Source organism: Vespa crabro, chromosome 19 (assembly GCF_910589235.1).
Source record: "Vespa crabro chromosome 19, iyVesCrab1.2, whole genome shotgun sequence".
Lineage (NCBI taxonomy): Eukaryota > Metazoa > Arthropoda > Insecta > Hymenoptera > Vespidae > Vespa > Vespa crabro.
This window is the reverse complement of record NC_060973.1, coordinates 4,338,905-4,364,097: the sequence shown is the minus strand read 5'-3', so window position 1 is coordinate 4,364,097 and position 25,193 is coordinate 4,338,905. Positions and strand designations below refer to the sequence as shown.

Here is a 25,193-nt window from a genome sequence, read left to right as displayed (position 1 = left end):
GTCACGAACACGATTACTAGCCCTAAAGAGTGCGCTTTGATTGTTCTAAATTCGAAAAGCACGAATTCAAATGTGCTTAATAATCCGTTATGTCTGAAGCAGAGGTGTAAATGATGGAGCTATCTGTAAGAGGGGTCCCTGTAGCTAAGTCTACATATCTCCTGTTAGTTAAGAAGCCATTGCACCCGAAGCGGAAAGGTATCATGGATCGGTATCGCGAATTTTAGATTAGAGTCACCGTCAATCCGTGGGTCTCCACATGCAGCAACTTTCACGTAGTGAGACTTCGGTCGGTATTACTTGCAAAGTCTAATTGTAGATCTTTTAACACAAGTATTACCGAGCGAATGGCTGCATATTTTAAGACTTTTCCATTATTTGTTCAATCTAATTTTTATGAAAGACTAAAGTACTAACACTTCACATTGCCAATAATACTTCTACAACCAAATAAATGAGATATAGTTAAATTCAAAGATAATTTCTTTAAATTTTACTTATGACAAGCTGACATTCCATTCCCCTTATGCTTTTGTAGTTCATACTTTATCCGTATTTGTCGCTGAAATCACACACGCTTCGAGCGAAAGATAAAGAACAGCTTTAATCCCTTAACGCAGTTTTTTTTAAAAAACCGACTAAAAAAAATTAATTTTTTTTATGTAAAGAAACACAATTTAGAACATTGTCTTGGCAAGAAAATTAAAAAAATACAAAAATAATCAAAATTTTGATTTTAATTTTGGATTTTGATCCACATTGCAGAAAAGAGCCAAATATTGCAATGTTACACGTACATCGACTTTTTTATCTTTCTTCTTGAATTGCTATTTCGGAAAAAACATATTTTTTGCTTTCACATTGTTATTTTCAATTCTCGATTATAATCGAGTGTGAAAAATTATAGCAGCATAAAGTACAAAGCCGCTCGAATTATCTCGAGTGTGCACAGTTTGTCCTGTTTAGCGCGCTTGAATTAACTCGAGCGTACAAGTTAAGGGGTTAAATCGAAATTAATTGACAAAAACGTCCCCTAATGTTATTTTTAGAATACTTTTTAAACCAAGGCTGCATAAACCAAGGCTCCACAATAGGCCTATATAAAAAATTGAGAATAATTGCATATATTACAAATTTGAACAAAATTAATTAGGAAATTTTTACATGGCGCATCCACATGTCTATACTCATTTTACTGTCAAATACAAACAATAGAAAAATAAACCAATCCTCTTATATTCTGAGGAATGAAATTATTTGTGTATTAACCTTAAATTTTACTAGAAAATACCGCGTTCGATACCCGCTAAAATTTGTGTGAATGTTGTGATGTGAATAAAAAAATAAAGATTTTTGTTGTGCGTTTAAAATTAAAATATGGTAGAATATTCTTTAGGATATCGAGAAGTTGTTCCAGATCAAACTTTACCTACAAAATGGAAAGAAATTATTTTAAATACGGGTGAGCTTACATAACCTTGCTTAATAGCTCAATTAAAGTAATGTATATTTATAAAAATTAAATATAAAAATTAAATATAAAAATTAATACAAATACTAAAACGATAATTTCAAATTTGCAATACTTTTATTTGCATACGATTATAATATTTCATAAACAATTGTTCTAAAAATTTTTTACGAGTTCATTTAACCACAATATTTCATGCCTACCCGGCATCATATATACGCGAGAATAGAAAAATTTCTTGAATGAAATAATATAATTAATATTTTTTTTTAGGTGGAAGTCAAAGTACTCTACAAGATATAAAAGTACCAGAAAGAGCCGGTGGTTATTCTTATAAAGATGATTCTAAATATTTTACACGTAATCGTTTTATTTATTGGAGAATATCCCATGATGTACTTGAATTAGTTGAACAAAGTTTAGATATCAATCTTGTTAAAAACAGAGTAAGATATAAATTCACGGGCACTCCACTTCTAGATGGTATCTCCATCCATGAGACAGTAAATTCTGTTATTATATTGGTAGTAACAGTTTCTAGTGTACATAAACTTACATTTTCACATCCAGATAAAATTCATAAGCAGGTAAAAGTTTATAATCACCAAAATTTAAGAATAGTTTGTTTATATTTGATTATATAATTTATTTATAGTCAATAATGAATTCTGTTTTATAGGAACAAGAACATCATGCAGATATTAATGTTCAGTCAATATTTAGTGAAGCTTCTGCACAAAATGCGCGTGATCCACATACATTTCATATCATTACTAGTGCTGGAAATACAAGTAAATTGAAATTTTTATTATTAAAGTTCTTATAATCCTCTTTAATCAATATTAATTTATATAAATATATTTTTATACAATGAATATATTTTTATTTATATTTATACAGATGCTCCAGTGTCACATGCAGCAACATCTTGGTTAACATTAAAAGATGAAGCATTATTTGCTCTTGCTTATAACTCGGGAACTATATTACTTTTAAGACTGGACGTAGTTACAGGTCTTGTACATTCAAATGATTTAAAACAAGATTCCATAGTGCCAAGATTTCTGAGTGGTATAGCTACTGCTTTCAGAGGTCGTAATTCTGAAGCTCATGTTGCTATCTCACTTGTTATACATTCTTATGGCAATGATACATATTTATTTGCTTTATGCCGAGAAGGCAATATACGCATGTGGTCTTGTAACAAAAATCAATGTATAGCAGTAACTAATACTGCAATTGATAATCGTATTGCTTCTCAAGGAATTCAAGGTCATATGTTAAGAAAAAGTTTGAATTCTAATAATGAATTATATTTAGGAACTTTTTTAAAGTTTGGAACAAGTTGTGAATTTAGTATTCTCAAACCTATTCAGGAAAATGGTATATTTAAATTTATCAGACTGTGTACTTTGTTCGCACCAGATGTATGTATTATTGTCAATATTTGTTGTTTATAATAAGTTCATAATTAAGACAGTTTTTATATATATAAATATATATATATATTTTTTTATTTACAGCAACATCTTGTAGATTTTTCGTTTACTAATACACATTTGTGGGCTGTATGGAGAACAAAAGATATGGATAGTGTTGCAGTAACTCATGCTCATTTACCAGTAAATGGAATGCATATCAATTCTGAGTGGGAAACAGTAATCTTGGAACAATCACCAGATAGAGACTATATAGTAAGCGATCCTGGCACAGATCCTAGACAAGCCTACATTAGTTACATTTTTCATCCAGGACAATTTTCTTTAACGGATATTACCAAAGCACTTAGTATTTATAGAAAATCAAATCTCATTGCTGATATGAGATTATCACCGGCAGTGTTAAAAGAACGAGTTTGTGTGGCAGTACAAGCAGAAATACAAGCTGAAGTTATGGATTATGAATTGATGGATGAAGATTATTTGGAGATTGCTAATCGTTGTTGGTCTAAATTTTATTCATGTGTTATTCAATATCATGCAAATGGAACAAGACCAGTAGGTTTACTATTGCTACCAAATGTTTTTGGTGTAGTTTTATTAAAAAAGTCGTCATTTTCATTGCTAAGACCAATGGAAGCATTAGAGCATTTGATGCTTTGTAATGACAAGTCATACACATCCCGCTTTAAAACAACACCAGTTTTATCACAAGATGAGGACATATGTCAAGATCTAATTACTTTAATGACAAGTTTAGTAATGTTGGAAGAACAATTATCTGAAGAGCTTAAGACTGGAATAGAAAGAGAATTGTACCATTTAAAAAGTCCAGATCTTATTATTGATGATATGATATCAAAATTAATGTTAGAACCAGAAGATCCTGTAAGTATATCGTTACACTTTATAATTTTTAATATGTCTTTTTTAACTGTTTGTAATATTTTTTTATTATTTTACCAGTTGTCTAACTACGATTTCCAATCGGAACTTTATCGTAAATTGGCAAATGTAAAAGATATATCTAGTGCAATGGCTATGTTGTTGGAGGCATTAACATATGATCTAGGACAACCAAATAAATTACAACTCGAAAATAATGGTCCTAATGCTTCTAAAATTTTATTGAATGTCAATCATTTATTTGGAAGTCAACTGGGTATTTCTGCAATATCAGAGAGTATTGCCCAAATTACACTTCTTAGATTTTCCATTTGTAGAAGCTTATTAATTTTACAACAATTTGTACTACTTCGACCCGAATTATTCGATTCAAGATCATTGCATTCCATTAAATCATCTCTAGCACCAAGAACAGTTGTACTTATGCAAGCATATTATGTCGTCGTTTGGATATGTGAATGCACTGCTATGTATTCACCTGCGCAATCATTACTGTAAGTATATCATCAGTTAAAAATTTTTGAATATACTATTTTTCTATGATTTTTAAATTAATTAAGAAATATTTTAGTGAATCTAGCTCTCAACGTTTATCAATATTATCTCTTGCGGATTCAAAAACAAATACTGGACAGAGACAACTTCGATCTTTGTCTCTATTAGAATTATTTATATGTAGTATTGGTGCACAACATGCACACACTTTAATGGCTAATGCAAATATGGATCCTTCTACTTTAATACCATGGCATTATGGCATGTTGACACATATTACTCTTATAGCACAACTTATGTATCCTTTTTATGTTCATATTGTTTTTATATTATGTTAATTTTTTGTAATTTATCAATCATGTTTTCTTAACTTTTTTGCTTAGATGGCCAATATCGGGAAATTTTATTTTTCCTGAATGGTTACTTTCTAGTTGTCAGTTTTTATTAGTTCAAGAATATGTTAGACTTCTCAATACATGGTGCGAATGGAACAGTGCATCTAGGAAATTTATATTAGCAGTTGCTTTGCTAGAAATGGGAGAGTCACAAAAAGCTTGTGATCATTTTTTACGAGCTTCAGGAGGAATTTTAACAGATTCTTTCTTAGCTGATATTTTGTTGAGCTCTAACATAACTTCAGAAAATAATGCTTTAACTCAATACTACCTTAAAGTTATTAAATTATTTGAAGAACATAATGCAGCAGATTGTATAATTGAACTCACTGAAACAGCCATTTCAGTAGCTGATAAAGATGATCATAATTTACCAACTCTCCATTCTATATTATTTATACAACATCTTAATTTGGGTCATCATATCGAAGCTTATCATTGTTTAAATTCAAATCCTGATGCGGCGCGAAGAGTTGATTGTTTGAGACAATTGATCATAACTCTATTTGAAAGAAAAAAATTAATTGATTTAGTATCATTTCCATATGTTGATATGTATGAAGATTTAGAAAGAATAGTAGAAGGTAGAGCTAGAAGTGTTGATTTAATGGAAAATAATTATTATAATTTTTTATATAGTTTTCATGTAAATAAAGGGAATATGAGGAAAGGTAATTTTTATTTTATAATACATATATCAAAATGATATGATTAGGTAATTCAACATATGGCAAATATGTTTATAAGTATAATATACGTTATTTATTAGTTTATTAATATAAACTTATTTTTACAGCTGCATCTGTGATGTATGAGCAAGCAATGCGTTTAAGTCAAGAGTCTCATTCTGCACCAATCATATCGAGACAAGCACAATGTTTATTAGCATGTATTAATGCTTTACATTTGGTGAGTGAAAAATATAGATGGATTGTTAGACCTGTAATTGAAGAAAGCTTCCTGGATGAACCAAACCCACAAAAGAAAAGAGATATAGATGGTACAGAGATACTACATTATAAGATAAAAAAGCAGGTAGAAGTTTTGGAGTTGGTTGATATAAAAAAGGAATATTATATAGTAGACGCAAAATTGAAATTATCTAAAATGAAATCAGAAACACATATTGTTGCGCATGCAAGTAAGATTACTTTTTATTCATATTAAATGAAATCTATAATTTTTTGTACAAAAAAGTTAATAATTTCTATAAACTTCATTTTTTATTTTATCTTTTTATTATTAAACTCATATAATTTTTTACAAAACAATTATTAAAATTTGTAGGTCCATCTGAACTTAATGTTATTTTATCAAGTATTGGTTTATATACAACCGCTTTACATTTGTGTGATGTTTTCAACCTACCTAAAAATTCTATATTTGAAAGTTTAACATCTCAGTGCATAAGATTAAGTCAACATGAAGATCCAAAAGCTTGGGACTGGCTTGTACAAAATGATATATTTGGTAAATGCTGAAGCTGATATAATTCTTGATATATATATAACGTTAGAATTACATTTCTTTCTAATAATTATATTGTTTCCAGATATGGGAGTAACTAATTCTAATATTGTAAATACTACATGGAGCTTGCTAAAATATCTTTTAGAAAAACATGAAAAGGATAAAAGTACTGATCTTCATAAATCAATTTCTCGAAAATTACTTCAAGATGGAGCATTTTTACCAGAGTGGTTATTAATGTCATACAAAGTACTTATTAATAATTAATAATATTAATATTTTTTTAAATATATAATGTATTATTAGAGAGTAATATTAACAATAATTTGTCTTTATTACAGAAAAGAAATTCTGCTGAATTACTTCGACTGATGTTAAATACAGGTCGTGTATTGGAAGCAAGTCAACTTGCAATAGATTATATAAACGCAGTATTGGGTAGTGGAAAAGAATATTTTGGATTGGAAACTTCATTATTAGCTACTGCTCCACCAGTTTGGTTACCGTTTAATACATTGGAAGTTCTATTATTTGAACTCAGACATGCAAGCGAAGAAGATCTAATTTATGTTGAGGTATATTCATTTTCTTTAAAAATGTATTAATGTGTGATTCTACTAATATTTATTTTTTCAAAAATTATAGAGTTATCAAACATTACAAAAAACACTGGATAACTACATACAAACATTAAACCGTGTTTCAGAAGATATGATACGTATCAAAATGTTTAATAAATGTTAACAGTAAGTAATTAATTTTTCTTGCATACATGACATTTACATGACATTTACAGTCAATTTTATATAATATCTAGATTCAAATATTTTATTGCATTTCAAAAAGAGAACAGATCCAATTGTTATTATGTGAAATTTTTAAATATCTCATTACATCAGTCTTTATCTCTACCAAAAAAAAATTTATTTGATAATATGAAGCAACAAAAATATGTCAAGAATACATTGGTGTATGATTAAGTGATACTAGTGTCACAAATATAAGAATAATTCCAAGAATCCCAGCAACAATTGCAGCAACAATATGTGGACATCTTTTAAATAGTACCTATAATAAAAATTCATTTATTTAATATGTAATTACAAAGATGATTTAGTATTAATTATTCTATTAATAAAAAAAATCACAAATTTTACCATTAATATAACTACTACAACAAGTACAAAAATTGAACCAAATGACAATAAAAAAGATGATGTCCAATAATGTCGCTGTATTTCAGCATCTGTAGAATATTAAAATATATAAAAGTTAAAAAATAAAAAGATATATTATAAATATAAGTAATAGTAATATGTAATAAAAAGAAAAGTATAAGAAACTATAAATTTAGAAGTCAAAATTGTATATATTGAATTTCTGTATTTATATATTTGTAAACAGATATATAAAGTATTTTACCATTGCGCCAATGTGTTTTGTATAAATAATAAGTGGGTACATCGGATCTTTTTCTAATATTTGCGGTTTTTATAATTTCAGAAGAAAGCAAGCTTTGATTATCCACAGACTGTTCTTCATCTATGGTCCAGTTTCCTGTCATGTATATATTGTTGATATCAATGTCTTATCACTGATATTATACAATAGATATAATACGAATTTATTAAAAAACTATTATTACATTTTCTAACCTCTTGTATGTTTCTACTTTATGACAACAATAATATACTTTCATTAAATTTATCCTTATGTTATTAATTTTATTTATACATATAAATGAATATCTTTGTTGTTAGTCATTATTTTATCTTTATTTTAATATCAATCTTTTTATATACGCATTATCAATATAGTTAATGAATAATTTAATTTACATTCTTAACATTTTAATTTCATAATAATAATTTAAAATACTTTTTAACGTACTTAAGAATATAATCATTTTTATAATCTAACATTTTTCAATAGAAAATACATATTTTTAAAACCATTTTAATTCATAAAATTGAAACTGTGTATAATTCGCGCCGATAACAATGGCCAATCCTCATCCAGAAGTACAAACATTTTTACAACGGAAGTCAGTACACACTTATTTTTAAATTTACGCGTACATGTACATATATTTTTTATTTCTATCTTATTTTTTCATCTATAAAATATTAAAATTCGTTTTTAAGAAATATCTAAAAATTTCAATACGCCTATTAATGTATACATGTATTATTGATATTAAATAAAAATGATTAAAAAAATCAAATTATTTTTAAACATATTTTCAATCTATTAATATAATCATTTCTCAAGATATGATCATAAATAATTATAAATAACTAATATTAATAAAAAATATATTTAACTGCAACGTATAAATATAAATAAACGATATATATATATATATATATATATATATATATATATATATATATATATATATATATATATATTTAAACTATTTAAGAAGATTTAACTGAATAATTTAACTCTATTTCTAATCAATCGTGATTTTCATTATACAGATATACAGATACATTTAGAATACTTACCCCAAAACATAAACATCTTCGTATAAAAAATGAAATGAAATTATTATTAATTATTTCTTAATCACATATGATATTATTTAAAATGTTGCTTTCTTCATACCAACTGCTTACTTGTGTTACTTCATAATATATTTGGAATCCATTGTCCAATCCTTAATAATATATATACATGCTTTTACTTTTCCTATCTTCTGCTGGAGAAAAGATAAACAAGTTGGAAGTTCGATAAATGTTCTAAGATAGGGAAAAATCACAGTATGTATTTATGTATATATAACAGATGCTTTAATTGTATTGTATGTCGAAGTATTTGAAATGAAAATCTTGTAAACACGGACTCTGCTATCAATTTATACGATATGGAATCACAATAATTAATAATAATATTTCGTGATGGTTATAAATAAAAATTACTAAAAAATACTATGTGTGCGTATGTGACACAATATATATATTTATATATATATATATTTTCTTAAATAAAAAATGTTATATATTTGTGATCTAAAAGAAAATACAAATTATCTTGATGAGATTTATTCACAAAATTATCTTTTAGTTTGTCCAGATAAGATAACCTTCAAACGATCATACGGTATAGTAATATGGAGTCGACGAAAAAAACCGGCTGATTTGTTGATGTTTCATACGATTAATTGTGGTCCCCGAAGAAAAGGCGAAAATGATGAAAATATCGGCACTTAACGAAGAATCAAGCGAGGAAAGTGAAGAAGAAGATGTGCCTACAATTACAAAAGAAGCTCAAGTAGATTTTTTTCATTTTAATTACTTTTAACGCAAAACATAACCTTCCAAAACTATTTGTATCTTTCACAGATGCTATATCAATTTGTGATTATCTATCGTTTATTTAATTAACATAATATGTTATTATCCTCTATATTTTTTTTTTACAATTAAATGAAGGATTCTATCCCAATTATCTGTTACTCATTATAAATAGGAGAAAACTTTATCCAGCTTGTGACAGTCATTACCCATGTGTCATCTGAATAATTTACATTATCGTTTTTATATTTTATATTTTACAAAACCTTAATATTTACTTGTCCGTTTGTATGTTTAATTATATTTCATTAGAAGAACCTGAAATAATAATCTAATTATCTTACTTGAAAGGATAATTTAGTTATCAATAGTTAAGCATATATACATTCATATATTTAATTTGTTTCAGGAACAAATAGCACTTACCGAGTACAATAAAGCCTTAGAACTATTAAAAGAAAATAAACATAAGGAAGCTTTGAATATTTTTAAGGAGCTTTTAGAAACTGAATTGCTGGATGAAGTTGAAAAACCTGAAATATCCGATGGCAGGTCAAGGCCTATGTTGTCATTAAAATATTCGTGTTATAAAAATATTGGAGCTATCGAAGCAGTATGGGGAAATTATGGAGCTGCCATAGAAAATTATTGGGAAGCAGCTAATTTAGATGATTCCGATGTAATATTATGGTATAGAATGGGTACCATGGCTATGAAAATGTCTAATTTAGAATTAGCTTGTGCATCTTTCAAACAAGGACTGAAATGTAATTCAAACCATTGGCCATGTTTGGATAACATTATAACTGCCCTATATGCTATACCAGACTACATGAATTGTCTTTTATATATTTCTGTAGCATTAGAAAGAGATCCAAATTACATTAAAGGCTTAGCTTTTCGAGATAAAATTTTCAAAGCTATTCCATGTTTAGAAGAATGTTATAAATTGTATAACAGTGACTGGAGGTTAGACCCACCGCTGTATACAGAGTACAATCATATAATAGGAGATAAATTACTAGCAGAAGCAGAAGAAGTGGCAGAGAAATGGGCAGAAGTATGCAAATCAGAGTTTATTCCGAAACCTGTGCCAGAATTAACATTAAGGAAACCTATAACTAATTATACATGGCTTGATATTGGAGAAAGTTTATTAGATATGCACAGATACATTACTGAAAGTGATTTAAGCTTTGTAAGTCGAATTAAATTAATAGTTAATATGTCTAATATCGAAGCCATAGATAAAGATGATGAGTGTGATGTCCAAGAAACTAATATAGATATAGACGTGCAAGAATCACAATCCCCAGATTTAAATGGCACAACAAATGACATAGATAAAGATATAAAGATTGACAAAGAAGAAATAATAAATCACACATTTGAAGGATCTGAAATTAATAGAAGATTTAATGATGTATTAAATACAGCAATGGATGTGGAAATAGAAGAAGACAAGAAATCATGTTCGACGGATATACAAATAATAGAAGATGAAGATCCTTTAAGAATTTCAGATTTAGATGTTCTAAATGAAGTGTTACAATTTGAAGAACCAAACCAAGCAAAAAATACAGAATTAGATGAGCAAATTATGTCTGAAACTGAAGGTAATAGTGAAAAACCCCAAGTAGAAAAATCAAAGGCTGAAGCGTATAGTACTGATAATGGAATAATTAATGAAAAGTCTAGTGATAGAGAAAGTGACAAGTCAAATGATAAAATCTATGAGAAACCTGCTGAAAATCTAGCAGAAATACCTAAAATAGATGAGAAATCTAATGAAAAAACAGAAGGAAAAGACGAAGTTCAAAAAGTAAAAAAAAGACGTAGAAGTGCTCTGTGTTTTTTACAACAATGGGCTTGGAGTTGTAGTAGCATGAGACGATCGGCGCGAGTACGTAGTTCAAATCGAAGAGAAGCTGAAAGAGATGACGTTCAATTAGAAGAAACACTCAGAAGAATATTTCCAAGCACGTTATTGTAAAGTCTTTAAATATATTTTCCATTTTATAAAAAATTAATGATTTTTTTCAACTTACAGTTTCTATTACTTCTTTTTAGATCAGACACAGTAAAATTAACAAAAGATGATCCTACAAAAGGTATAGATGATACTATGGATACGATGGATGTATATCAATTATTTGTAAATCAAGAAAACAATACTGCTCCGGCAGAAGGGATAAAAAGTTCTGATAGTTCTAAATCACCAAGTCCTGATACAAGGTAATTTTTTATTTATTCATCAGCAAATAATATTTTTAAAATACTTCCATATTTTCATTAATTTATTATTTTAGTCAACAAACAAAATATTTTGGAACAGAATTAGAAAATGTTGATGTGGGTGCATTTATTAATGAATATAGTAGCAAGAACAATTTAATGGTAATCATAGCAAAATTCACAGAATTTATATGTACAAAATGGACTCAAGAATGGCCAAAAGGATTGTCAGAAATTTATTTGGAAGCTTATTCATTTACAAGGTATACAAAAAATGTTTTAATATTAAAAAATATATATACAACATCAGAATTATTATTTTTGTTTTTTTAGAGAGCATATTCCACATCCATCACCATTTGATGAAAATATAGACGATAATATTTTAAAATTAGATGCTGAAATGACATTGTTATTTGGAGAACTTCATACGGATAAATGGTTAGATAATAAACCTGACCTTATAGCATCATCAAGGTAAAAAATTTCAACTTTTATTAATGATACATATATATCATTAATAAATAAATATATATATATATATATATATATATATATATATATATGTTTATTTTTTTACTATAATGTGCTCCTAGCTTACATTGTAATATTATTATAGTTTAGACAAATTAGGTACTGGTATGCCTTCAGAAGAATTAGGTCATATAATATTTACTAGTATTCGAGGAGATCTTTTACATCAAGAAAATATTTTCATTTTATTAAGAGTTCTATGGCTAAAAGCTACTATCTTCTTATGTCAAGGTGACACGGATATTGTTATCGAAACCTTAGAGTTGGTAAGAAATTTAATAAATATACATAAAATTTACATAGACATTATTAATTTTTCTATTACATAATTTTTTACGTATTGTAGTTGCTACATCAATTAAGAGAATTGGAAGGTCAAAATCACAATATTTGCCTTATATTACCAAATTGTAAATGTAATTCCCAAATCAATCTTAAAATAGTTGAAAAAAAACTGAAATCTATACAGAGGTATTTACAAAATTTATTTTACATTATTAATTGTCTACAATTAGATTATAGAATTTCTAATATATTATTATATACTTTTATAATAGGAGTCAAAAACTTGGTGAAATACAACATTTATATGATGAAAAAAAATATGCGGAACTGTCTTGTGTTTTACAAGATACATTCAAATTTGCAAGACAGAAACATAAATTACTATCTGCCAATCAAAATATAATTGAAAGAGATAAACAATTAGCTATCTTATTAGATAGTTTATGGCAACTTCAACATTATGAGGTCATATTATTAGATAAATAACTTCTTGTATATATATATACCACTGATATATACATAATTTTTTTATAATTAACAATAATATACACAATAATTTATCATAGTCATATTAATGATATTTTAGGAATGTTACGTATGGGCAGAAGCTTGTCTAAACGAATCATGGCAAAATTATTTGAATGCTTGTGAAGATCCTGAGCAAAAAAAATGGACACGTTCTGTTGTAAATTGTCTTGAAAAGCTTGAAGCTTGTACAAAGGAGATAAGTGTATTTGTTGGTAATAAAATATTTTATCTCAATTGATCTTATAAGCTATAAATTATTATATCTAACATTTCGCTTATTTTAAATATAAAAATATTAACCTATGGTAATTTTTAATTTCAGTAAAATATTTACCGGAATCTTGCCTTTCAAGATTAGTGCAAAATTTAGTTCATATAGTATGTCATCAATTGGATATACCAGAAAATGCATTAGAGATGCCACTTGAAACTGTTTTACCCTGGATTCTATTACATTATATTTTGCAATAGTAAGTTCTATGTTTAAAATATTATTGATTATTATCTATAAATACATTGTTTATAGAAAAATATAAAAATATTTATTTTACAGTGAAGAAGATAAAGAGAGAGCAAAGTCTGAATCATCTTATAAAAACAAAGCGCATAATTCACATAATTCTGAATCAGATGATGAAGATGATGGTATTCCACCTTCTATAATGATTTTATTTATTGCTCACGATTTTATAGGCAAACACTCATGGTGTTGTTTTCATGATGCAAAGCTTTTATTCTTTACAATGAATCTGATCATACCAAAATTGGAAACTCCACAATTTTCTACTATAAAAAACAAACTTACAAAATATTTAGAGCAAATTTTTTATTGTTTATACGGTCACCCAAATAGATTAAATAAGTCAAAACCTAAACATCTCGAAGAGCATGGAGCACCTCAAATGGAATTAACATGGGAAGGAGCACAATTATTATTCGATTTTTATAAACCGAAACAAATGCCGATACTAGAATCTCCTAGACTTGCTGCTATAAGTTTAGATACAGAACTCTTATTTAAAAAAATACTTAGATTAGTTCCAGAAGAAAGTGATCCGAACCAAATAATTGAAGAAATGAAAGATTATATAATGGGTGAAAAAGAAAAGATGCCATGTGTCAAAAAGCCATTACCACATTCTATATCAACTATTTATTACTTATTAGGTGATTTCTATTTTAAAAATAACAAATGGACACTCGCTGCACGATATTACTTACTAGATTTATGTCTTCGCCCATCCGGATTAAATTCCTGGGCAGGTTTAGCCATGTCAACAGGAACTATAATAGACATTTGGTTAACTAACTATAGACTTATGTAAGTTCAATTATAATTACAATTACAATAGAAGTTGGCTTAAAAGAGTATATGGTTATTATTATATTATTATGCATACATAAATGGATCTATTTTTGATTTATTATTTAGAAGCGAAGATAAGTTATTAATGAAAGCCAAAATAGCTCAATCCAGTTATCGACACGCTACCGAATTAGCACCTAATCATGTAATAATCTGGACTGAATACGGAAGTTTTGTTTATATGGTTCATTCATTTTGTTCACGTTTGTTAAAACAAGAGACTGATACTTTAAGTATGGAAAAATTTGAAGTATTAGAAAATAGAAAAGAGGAAATGTTAGAAATTGCAGAACAATGTTTTCAATCATCTAATCGATTATTTATGGCATGTCATGGAATTGATAACATTAATAAAATTCAGGATGAAAGATGGTTATGTCAATATATGCTCGGTAAAATTGCAGAGAAGAAAAATGAAGATCCACCTATATTTCTAAGTTGTTATGCACAGGTCAGTTTATATTTATCAATATATTTTATAATTTTTTCTTTTTTTTCTTTTAACATTCAATATATATTTTTACTTAATTTTAGGCTAGTAAATTACTATATGAAAATAATGCAGAGTATCCTCGTAGAATTAGTCATAAAAATCCACAATATCTTTCTATTGAAGCATTAGAAGTGCATTATCGAATTCATGCAAGTATATTAAAATATCTTGAACAACATGAAGGTAAACCTTTAAAGAAATCATTAGGTCAATTGTTTCAATGGCATCTTAAAAACTGTTCCGAAGGACCTTTTATGAAGTTTCAATCAAAACTATGCGAAAAAAAGAAAGAGAATGATTCAGATGCTGATACAAAAAATGTTGGAAAGGATCTTGATAATTTATCAGAAACATATAAAAATGTTGTGAATATTAACCAACGTTCCTACAGTATTGAAGAAATTGAAATTATAGATAGAAACATACAAGATAAAAGTCTTGATGGCAATCGAACTATCGAAACATTAAAATCAGAAAATCGTAAAAGATCTTTAGATAATCAATCTAATGATAATACAAAACGATTAAAATTGGGGAATATTTCTCATCTTCAATTGATGCAGGATGTTGTAGCTTTAATAGATGATCTAATCACAAAAGTTTGTGACATGGTATTGCAAAAGGAAAAGGTATCAGATGATATTATGGTATTATCAAGTGATGAAAGCAATGAAACTAAATATCAAAAGAAAAGGGGAGAATCAGTAAAAAATATTGACACTAATAAAATACAATTAAAAATAGAAAAAAATAAGAAAAATATATTAGATGTGTCTAAAGCAAACAACATATTTGATTCTTGTGAAAAAAGTGAAAATGTACAAGATTTAATGGATGCTCTTATGAAGCAAGCAATGGAAATGAGCCAGGAAACACAACAATCTCTACCTGATGATGATGATACAAGAAAGTTTGAAGGAAAATGGCTCCAAAATGAAGATTTGCAAACTACTGTAAGTTATTATTATTATTATTAAGATCTGTTTTACTGAATTATAATTAACTTTTTAATTAAATTGATCGAGATAAATTTATTTTATTTTAGGATAAGGAAACAAAAGATAAACTAGGAGACAAGAAGAAAGTGCATACATCTGCTCCTAAACAAGAAGTTACTTTAAGTAGAAGAGGTTCTCAAGAAAGTACTACAACAACACAAACAACAACAACGACAGAAACAAATAATTCTAGTTCGAGTAGTAGTGATGAATCAAGTAGTAGTGAAGATAGTTCTGAAAGTGATAGTTCAAGTGACAGTGATAGTGATTCTGTTGAAAGTGATATTGAGAAGAAAAAGAGAGATAGTGATATCATAGAAAAAGGTAAAATTATTTAAAATAAAAAATTTCCCACAGTATTCTTAACTAATAATGTCATATTTTAATATGAATTACAGAAGAATATATGACTGATGAAGAAGTAGCAACTTTAATCGCATATTGCCTGGCAGGATTGGAACAGTGCATATTAAGGTTTAATGAACATCATAAATCTTTTTATCGACTTGCTCATTTTTTCTTTAACAATAGAACAGCTAAAGATACTACTAAATGTAAAGATTTATTATTGGGTACATACAATTGTCAATTTTATCCTGGACAAAGCTTTCAAGGACTTTTTGCGGATAGGAAGAGTACCAATTTCTTTAGTGTAAGTTTGTTTACATTTTTATTTACATTTTAAATAGCATACAGATCAGTTTAGAAATATAATACATATTTAGTTATGTTAGATATCATCATTAATTATTGAAAATAATGAAGTAATTTATCTTTCAACATTACCATATCGTATTCCTGAATTATTTTGGCATTCTTTATTCTATCAGTAGATTCTGCATAATCTACAAGAATAGAACCTCGTCCAGTTCCATCAATTACAGGATATATATTTTTTAGAGTTGATTTTAATATAAAAGCAGGCCATATCACAGTAGCAACAGCGATTGTATCTATTGGGCACCATTCAACTGTAGAATTTAGCGCAATTCTTTCTGCTTTATTTAAAAAGTCTACCATAGTAGAATTCAATTTACCAAAAACATTGTAACGCCATTCCTATAAAATCATAGCAAACATAATTATTTATGAAATTACATTATAATTGAAGTTCATAGAATTTAAGTTCAATTCCTACCAGTGATATTTTATACGAAAGACATACATCCCAAGGAATAAGTACAACTGGTGTTTTTGTTGTAGAATTTAGTGATATAAAATTACTTTCTGGATCGTTTCCAAAATTATATTCTACATTAGGTTTAAAATTACCAATTCCTGCTACACTTCCACCCATTATAAATATATTTTTAACATAGTCTTGCAAATTCGGTTCTAAAATAATAGCTGTAGCTATATTAGTCAAAGGACCTAAGCATATTATGGTAATTTCATCTAAAAAAAAAAAAAAAGAAAGAAAACAATTTTTAAGTTCATTAAAATTGAAAATAATAAAATACAAATGCTTAGCCATTTTTTATTTGTCTTATTTTCTTTTAAATAAATTTACCTGGATATTGTTTTACCATATCTATTATTACCATAGAAGCATGCTTAGTTCTGTTTATTTTACCAGTAATATTTTTGTCAAATTCAAAATCTCCCAAACCATCTTTACCAAAATAATTTGATGCAGTAAAATTATATATTAGTGATTTTTTACTACCACTGTAGACAGGTATCTAAAAGAATAAGTTAATATTAAATTATTTTCCCGTAACACAAACATTTTTAGAATTTTAATAACTAATTTATACTTACATCACTTCTATCAGCTATTTCTAAAATCTTAAGAACATTCTTTTCTACATTTTCTAAATATGTATTACCGTATGTACATGTTATTGCTAAAACTTTAAAGTCTTCAAAACTAGATTTCTCATATGCAAGTGCTAATAATATTGCTAATGCATCATCACTACCTGGATCCGTATCTATTATAACACTATTACGTGCAGTCACACATCTTCGTATAACATTTTTTATCATTAAATATAAAAAGTGTTATTCAATATAATTAATATTCAAATTCATTTATGTATTTAATAATAGTTTTTACCTAACATCAAATGCCAATTTACAACATAGTAGGATTATTATAAAGGTTATGTAATAGATCTTCATTATTAATCCTGAACAATACCTGAAATAATATTTTATATATAAATTGTAAATAAGTCAGAGTAAAATTGAATTTTACGTTAATATTTTCAATATTTCGTTGTATTACATTATACATAATATATAAGTAATATATATTATACAATTTATATTTACATTACTTGTTGTTTACACTTTTTACGTATTCTACGTAAGAATACGTAACAATTTTTACATATTCTATTTTTGTCAACAAGTACTTTTAAATTTTATGTACTATATATTTTAGGGTGTATGGCATATACCAAATCGTGAAATTGATAGACCAGGAAGTTTTGCATCACATATGTCAAGATGTGTAACATTACTTATGCAAGTTTTAAAAGAAACAAATGATAGTCGAATGTTAATGCAACTGTGTGTACAACTTGCAAAGATACCAGATTCTGATAAGTAAGATTTATTTTAGATAGTAACCATTAGAATATATTACTATACATTACCTAATAATTTAAATGATTTTTATTACTTTAATAAAGAAAATAAATTTTATATATAATGTTTAACTATTATGAAATATATTACATAAATATAATTTACATAGGAAATACTTACGTGATTCTGAAAGAGAGCAATTATCTCGTCAAGCGTTAACTCTTTGTTTACAATCTTTGAGGAGTAGAGTGCATACTATGGGATCACCTAGTACAATAGATAGTGTACATCTTATAAGAACAGATTCGAGAACTCAAGTTTTATTGGATGTATATAAAATATATCAACAAATTCAAAAACATTTTCAAAATAAAGAACCAACTGTACAGGCATTTGCTTCGTTATTAATTGATACTTATAAGATCTACATTGGCAATAAAGTAAGTAAAATGGTCGATATTTTAAGTATTCATTCTTATCAAATACTTAAAGATAACATCTATTTCAAGGTAAAAAAATTTAATGTGCCGAGATAAGAGGATTGTTTATTAAATTGTAACGCACATTAAGAAATATTATATAATTGTATGATTATATATAATAAATTTGTTATCATATATAATAATAATAATTAAATTGCATATCAACATATATACAATTATATATACTTTTTTGAAGAAAAAAAAAAAATTTATATATCTTTTATAAGAAATAATTATTAATTGAAATGTTATTGTTTTTAGAATTTAGATGGAAACATTTTGGAAATGGCTATTAAATGTTGCCAACGACAAATATTAGCAAATAAAATAGCTGCAACGAATAATGCAGGAAGTAACAATTCGCAAACTTCAGTTACTTCTTCAAGCCCGGTAATCTTTATAATTTTTATGTTAATTAATGATATTGTTCAAATGTAGAATTTATATGTTATTATTATTTTTATAGGCAACTACATCTCAAACACAAATTAATTCAACATCACCTCAAGCATCCCAAAATCGTAAGCCCTACAGGAACTTAACATCAACAGGTAGACCAAGGGGAAGGCCACCCAATGTTAACAAATACTTACAAGCAATGCAACAAGGTGGTAATATTATGAATCAATTTAATTCTAAGAATACTTTTGCTAATTATATAGGTACACCAGGGAATCGTGCACTAATGAATCCCTATTTTATGAATCCACTGATTGATCCAAATATGTTATCAGCAATGCTTGCTAGTAGTTTAGGTGGTAATATGATGGATCCTCTATCAGCCATGTCTTATTTAAATCAAGTAGGAAATTATCAAGACATTCTTAGACAATATCAAACAAACCTTTCATCGTTATCTAATTTAACCAGCAGTTTAAATAGTACTACTGCTACTGTACCCAGCATTAGTAATATACAAACAATGAGTACATCCAGTTCTAATACAAGTACACCCAGTAGTATAACTAATCTTAATAGTATAAACACATTAACAGTACAGCAATTATTGAATTTAAGTAATTCTACAGTTCAAAATACGCGATCAACACCAACGTATCATCAAGCAACGACTAAAACTACTACAACTACATCAGTAACTAAAGATAGGCCTAACATATCTATAACTCCAGTAAGTACGTCATTACCTCAAAAAAGCAAACCTAGTAGGCCAAGTCCACAAACTGATGCATTACCTGTTCATATTCCTAAATCTCTTCAAATTTCACAAGCCTCTAAAACTATTTCTCATCCTTCGACAACGCAGGTTTCACTTCTTAAACCGTCTATTATCCAGCAAGTTAAAACAAGTCCACCAAAACAAATGACTGCGCCCCAAATTCGAGTTTCCAAATCATTAACTGAGCCTCAACCTGCACATAATTCTTCGTTATCGCATGCACCTTTAAAAAATAATAGTCCATCAAATTCAAGTGTAGTACCACAAGTAGCACATGCATCAATAAGTCAATCTTTAAATTTAAAACCATCATTACCAATGAATTTACCTACATCTCGATCAGGAACTTCATTACAACATAAATTATTATCGAAAAAAAATTCACAAAGACCATATCATCATACATATGTGCAAGGTTCTTTACGAAAACAAAAGCTAATTAATAAAAATCTACCGATTATGTCAAGTAATTTTCCCAACATAGTAAATAATATGACAGGAAATTCATCATTAGGACAAACATCTTATATACCTACTGAACTAAGTGGAATATCTGTAAGTCCAGTAGCACAATCTGGAATTAAAGGATCAAATGCAAAAATCAGTAATTACAAAAGACCTTCAACAAAACCAAAATCTGTTATAATGGATGTACAAAACCCATTATCAAATTCATTTCCACAAACAACCTCTGCAGAAGCACTTTCTATGTTATCTCAATTACAGCAACATTCACATTTAGAAATAATACCTCAACAAAAAAGTCAAATAAAGACAAATGTAGATTTTTCAAAAAATCTTTCTTCGTCAGTAAGTGTTGTTCCACAAAAAGTTTCTGAAACTTTAAGGCAACCAAATTCAGATTGTATGACATTATATGATCTACCAAGAGGAAAATCTGGTAAAAAAGTTGATAAATCTGCAAATGATAGTGTAGAGATCATTACATTGGATGATTAAAAATCTCAATAAGTAAAAATAATATTCTCAACAGCTTTATCATAATGTAATAAATTTTTCCATTCGTCTTTTGTTACCTCTATGTACATGTTGCATAAATTATACGATTAAGTATAAAAATAATTAGCACAACTCTATCAAATAAGATTAGTATCTATTTAATAAAATTCGATTACTTTTTAATCCTTCATTAACAAAATAAAAATTATATATTACAATCAGATGGATGATTGTTATGTAAAGACTGAATAAGCGTAATAGATTATATAAGAGTATCATTTTTAAGGTAATCCAGATTAGATTGGGATCCATAAATTATTTACTAATCTTATAAGTCATTAAAATATTATAACATGTACAAACACGAAAAAATCTTTACAGAATATATAACTCAAAATTTTCTTCACATTGCTAATGAAGGATTCAAAAGTATTATACAAACCTTTGTGAATAAATATATTTATAAAATTCATATCTTTATTAATTGTTTATTTTCATACGAATGTACATACCATAAATGCAAAAACGTCATCAAAATGTATTAGAAAGAGTTCATTCATATTTGTTAAAAATTCATATTTATGTCAGTATTCTATGTGAACTATACTATTGAAATTTATACGCTTATGTATAATCTTCTTATGTATATGAATAAGATATATATATATATATATTTATTATTATACATATTTATTTCCGAGTTATTTTTTATCCCATAAATTTTTAACGAGACTGAATAGTTTTTTATAGCAGTAATAAAGTCAAATTTTTATTATATATTAAAAGAAATATTAAAAATTTGTTTTAAGTATTTTTCCAGTAGATGATAGATAGGTCAATTTAGCAAAATAAAACGTTTAAAATATTTATAAAAAAAAATACTGTTAAGGGATATCTCAAATTAGAAGAACTATTCACTTATCAATATTTTATAATTGATTATTATTATAGCAATAACTTGAGCATCATTTACACTTAAAAATTTTTTTATCTTATTTTAGTTATAAATCACGTTTATAAGAAATTAAAACATCCAGCATAATTTCGATTAACATTAATTTAAAATGGTATAGTTCAATTTTTAGAATCAGTACAATTATTTATTGTAAACATTTATTATAATAATAGATTAGGAATTAAATTATAACAGAATCACTTTAATTATATATTAATTATTTATATATCGGTTTTGTTTACTATATTAAATAATATATACATAAATATCAAGTTTTTATATATTTTTATAAATTACATCATACTATAAATAAAATTATAAATCAAATCATAAACATATAATCTTTCTTAGATTACTATTTCAAGCTAATGCTTACATTAGAAGCATTCACAGATGTGCTTGAACAATATATGTTCTTTGTACTTTCTATAGCTCAAGGATATCAAATTATAAGTAAAAAATTAACTAGATTGATGTAGAAAATAAAATAATACTTTGTCTAACAATTAATCAAATTAATTCAGTACATTCTTATATAATATTAATAAATATAATGAGAAGTTTCAGAGCAACATAATAAAAATAAGAAAATTAAAAACTTGATTTCGTTTAAATAAAATCTTTTCCGTGTACTTTAATATTATGAGAGAAATATTATTTACAGATATATGTTAATATTAATAAAAGTTAAACTTTTAGATTTTTTTGCCAAGATATTTTTTCATCTTAAATTAGATTGAAAATATACCTGGACCATAAAATGTTCATAACATTGAACTTTGGCATACTCAACATATTTTCTGATTTCTGTAGAAGTTTAAGATAACAATTCTATTTCAGCTTGTATATTTTCTCGTGCCTGTGCTTCGAATTTTTCTCGAAACTCTTTTGTTGCAAAAATATTCGGAATTTGTACAAAATTTTGTAACACCTGTATGAAGTATAATAAGATTTATACCAGAATAAAATGCTGTAATGATTTAACAAAATACTATACCTTCAATCGCAAAGCAGTGTACATAGGTTCACTCAAAAAAGCATATTCTCCACGAATTTTTCCACTATACTCTGCATAATTTTCAGGCGGAGAGCCTAAAACAGCCATATCTAAATCTAGAAAGTAATGAGCATCTTCACTACCAAATGCACCTCCAACTTTATGAGCTTCCGTACTATGCGTGGCAACAACCTTAAGTAAAGCGCATGTTTCTTCTCTTAATTCTGAATTCTAAAAGAAATATATAGATATGTGATCTGTACTTAATCATTTGTTTCTCTCTGTAAAATAAAATAAAATAATTAAATGTATATATATATTCTTTTTTACCACGGTAATACCGGCTTCTTCAGCAAATGCATTGAAATGTTCTAAATTCTTAATTTCTTCATCTATGACTTTTGGATCATACTCAAAGCTGGAATAAAAACAATCTATTGTATACAACAGAAACATTAATTGCTTCTCTTCGCTTATTGATCTTACTTTTGAAAAAACAATGCAAGAAGTAAAGCTTGTGGATTCTTCAAATTATTTTTTATCTCATGATAATGACTCAACTTCTCGCAAAGCATATCTAAGTTATGATAAGTTCTTTTCTCTTCCGAATAAGCTTCTTTTAATTTATCAAACCACATGTTAGAAGCATCTTTATCTAATGCCTCAGTTGCTTCTTTCCAACTATCTTCAATTGATGCCATTGTTTCTATAAAAAATAAAAACTTATGATCAATAATGTGACCTATATTTAATTATCTCAATAATACTCTTATGTTAGCCTTTAATAGAATACAAATATTTATATTAAAATAAGATTCTTGAAATTGTTTGCTTATTTATAATGTATTAATATCATGATTTTTGGTAGATATCTATCTAAGATACAGAGAATAAAATATTATTGTACTTTTTTACGAATTATTACATAGAATCTAAACAAAAGTTAATCTCGATTGGGTTTCAATAAAAAATAAATTACGTACACTTAACACTTATTAAACAGTCAGCATTTAATAGACTCAAGTCATTTAATTAATTATTTATTTAGATTAAAATAATGTTAAGAGCACATCGCTGATAGCGCGAATGTCAAACTTGACTGAATCTGACTCAAGTCATAAAAGATCACACTTACCATCTTTGACAATAAATTTTATATTAAATACATGTATGTTTGTAATTCAAAAAAAAAGCATATAACTTACACAAATATTATTTAATAGATGATTCTATTATTTATATAAAAAACAAAAGTCTCTCTTTCGCAGATTGCAAATCAGCCTGTACTGTCCACTAACAAGGAATCAAATAAATGCAAGAATCAGATAAATCAATTTTAAAATTAATATTACTATTTGATGCTTTTATATAAAAAAAAGAAGAAGAAGAAAAAAGCAATTAAATATTGTATTGTTGTATTTTTCCAATGAAATAACAATAAATAAATAAATTGAATTAATATAATACGTATATCATATACGGAAGTACGAAGTGTTTATTAGATAAAAATTTCACGTTTATCTAATCTCGATTAATTCTTCTCAAATTGAATCGAAAATATTTAATTTACTTGTACGTGTACATTAAAAACATAATTACATTGATATTTTTTACTTTTTTTCTTGCATCTTATATATATACATTTTGTACTATCAATTATGATTTTTGTTCACTTGAGAACATCATAAAAAAGGTATCAAGTCAAGATTTATTTATTATAAAAATAATTTGTTCGTATAATTGTTATCGATGTGTATAAAAATTTTTATATTATTTGGATTATTGATTTTTTGTTATTAATCTTCGGAAATATGCGTACAAGGGTCTTTATACATACATGTACAGAATGTAGCCAACATCAGGGGCACACCTAAACTTAGTTATTTGCTCGATCGATAGATGTCGTTTCCGACATTTGAAATGTAGCTGCTATATTACGTGCACTTCTGACGCCATACACCATGCAGCGCACCAATCATCAGCAATTAGTTTTTTGCGAAGAGTAATGTGTATTTTTGCTACATACTCAACTGCAATCTATACGATTAATATTAAAGCGATTATTTAATTACTAAATTACTAGTCGTCTATGAATACATTATAATGTAAATATAGTATTAGCAGTTACCTGTAACATAATTATTTATATAAGCGTGAGGAAACTTCCTATAGA

General features: G+C 26.8%; 5 protein-coding genes across 18 annotated transcripts; 2 read left to right on the top strand and 3 right to left on the bottom strand.

Annotated features, from left to right (window-relative positions):
• The first annotated feature begins 1,061 nt into the window (after positions 1-1,061).
• On the top strand, positions 1,062-7,830 carry LOC124430543 (nuclear pore complex protein Nup160 homolog). Its single transcript, XM_046977277.1, has 14 exons — positions 1,062-1,462; positions 1,745-2,058; positions 2,151-2,262; positions 2,372-2,898; positions 2,995-3,798; positions 3,877-4,310; positions 4,388-4,609; positions 4,695-5,377; positions 5,503-5,847; positions 5,994-6,176; positions 6,259-6,425; positions 6,518-6,751; positions 6,822-6,922; positions 7,680-7,830. Exons 1-13 carry the CDS (start codon positions 1,378-1,380, stop codon positions 6,918-6,920), a joined length of 4,209 nt encoding a protein of 1,402 aa, XP_046833233.1. The 5' UTR covers positions 1,062-1,377; the 3' UTR covers positions 6,921-6,922; positions 7,680-7,830.
• LOC124430546 lies at positions 7,078-8,939 on the bottom strand. Of its 3 annotated transcripts, none has more exons than XM_046977287.1 (5): positions 8,798-8,939; positions 8,687-8,702; positions 7,599-7,733; positions 7,334-7,422; positions 7,078-7,244 (listed from the first exon to the last, which is right to left on the bottom strand). In XM_046977287.1, the coding sequence occupies exons 2-5, from the start codon at positions 8,700-8,702 to the stop codon at positions 7,131-7,133; spliced, it is 354 nt and encodes a 117-aa protein (XP_046833243.1). In that variant the 5' UTR covers positions 8,798-8,939; the 3' UTR covers positions 7,078-7,130. The 3 variants fall into 3 exon arrangements, with proteins under 3 accessions (XP_046833243.1, XP_046833245.1, XP_046833242.1); XM_046977289.1 differs by having other exon boundaries at positions 8,787-8,922; XM_046977286.1 differs by having other exon boundaries at positions 8,687-8,823.
• LOC124430542 (calcineurin-binding protein cabin-1-like) lies at positions 8,885-23,337 on the top strand. 7 transcript variants are annotated; one of them, XM_046977275.1, is made up of 22 exons: positions 8,996-9,115; positions 9,246-9,452; positions 9,885-11,464; positions 11,546-11,710; positions 11,785-11,973; positions 12,044-12,187; positions 12,330-12,510; positions 12,591-12,715; positions 12,802-12,994; positions 13,116-13,269; positions 13,380-13,527; positions 13,611-14,378; positions 14,490-14,874; positions 14,958-15,869; positions 15,962-16,238; positions 16,313-16,566; positions 18,304-18,467; positions 18,619-18,889; positions 19,193-19,321; positions 19,398-19,539; positions 19,960-20,060; positions 20,196-21,751. In XM_046977275.1, exons 2-22 carry the CDS (start codon positions 9,369-9,371, stop codon positions 21,066-21,068), a joined length of 7,239 nt encoding a protein of 2,412 aa, XP_046833231.1. In that variant the 5' UTR covers positions 8,996-9,115; positions 9,246-9,368; the 3' UTR covers positions 21,069-21,751. The 7 variants fall into 7 exon arrangements, with proteins under 7 accessions (XP_046833227.1, XP_046833231.1, XP_046833232.1 ...); XM_046977276.1 differs by lacking the exons at positions 19,960-20,060; positions 20,196-21,751 and adding an exon at positions 23,107-23,337; XM_046977272.1 differs by having other exon boundaries at positions 16,313-16,388; positions 16,521-16,566; positions 19,398-21,751.
• On the bottom strand, positions 16,571-18,716 carry LOC124430544 (probable uridine nucleosidase 2). 2 transcript variants are annotated; one of them, XM_046977280.1, is made up of 6 exons: positions 18,630-18,716; positions 17,974-18,057; positions 17,676-17,880; positions 17,425-17,596; positions 17,053-17,309; positions 16,571-16,973 (listed from the first exon to the last, which is right to left on the bottom strand). In XM_046977280.1, exons 2-6 carry the CDS (start codon positions 18,036-18,038, stop codon positions 16,662-16,664), a joined length of 1,011 nt encoding a protein of 336 aa, XP_046833236.1. In that variant the 5' UTR covers positions 18,039-18,057; positions 18,630-18,716; the 3' UTR covers positions 16,571-16,661. The 2 variants fall into 2 exon arrangements, with proteins under 2 accessions (XP_046833236.1, XP_046833235.1); XM_046977279.1 differs by lacking the exon at positions 18,630-18,716 and adding an exon at positions 18,192-18,348.
• On the bottom strand, positions 22,628-25,180 carry LOC124430545. Of its 5 annotated transcripts, none has more exons than XM_046977283.1 (5): positions 24,858-25,180; positions 23,507-23,726; positions 23,351-23,438; positions 23,021-23,251; positions 22,628-22,954 (listed from the first exon to the last, which is right to left on the bottom strand). In XM_046977283.1, exons 2-5 carry the CDS (start codon positions 23,719-23,721, stop codon positions 22,841-22,843), a joined length of 648 nt encoding a protein of 215 aa, XP_046833239.1. In that variant the 5' UTR covers positions 23,722-23,726; positions 24,858-25,180; the 3' UTR covers positions 22,628-22,840. The 5 variants fall into 5 exon arrangements, with proteins under 5 accessions (XP_046833239.1, XP_046833240.1, XP_046833241.1 ...); XM_046977284.1 differs by lacking the exon at positions 24,858-25,180 and adding an exon at positions 24,620-24,840; XM_046977285.1 differs by lacking the exon at positions 24,858-25,180 and adding an exon at positions 24,156-24,430.
• Between the last annotated feature and the right edge of the window lie 13 nt (positions 25,181-25,193).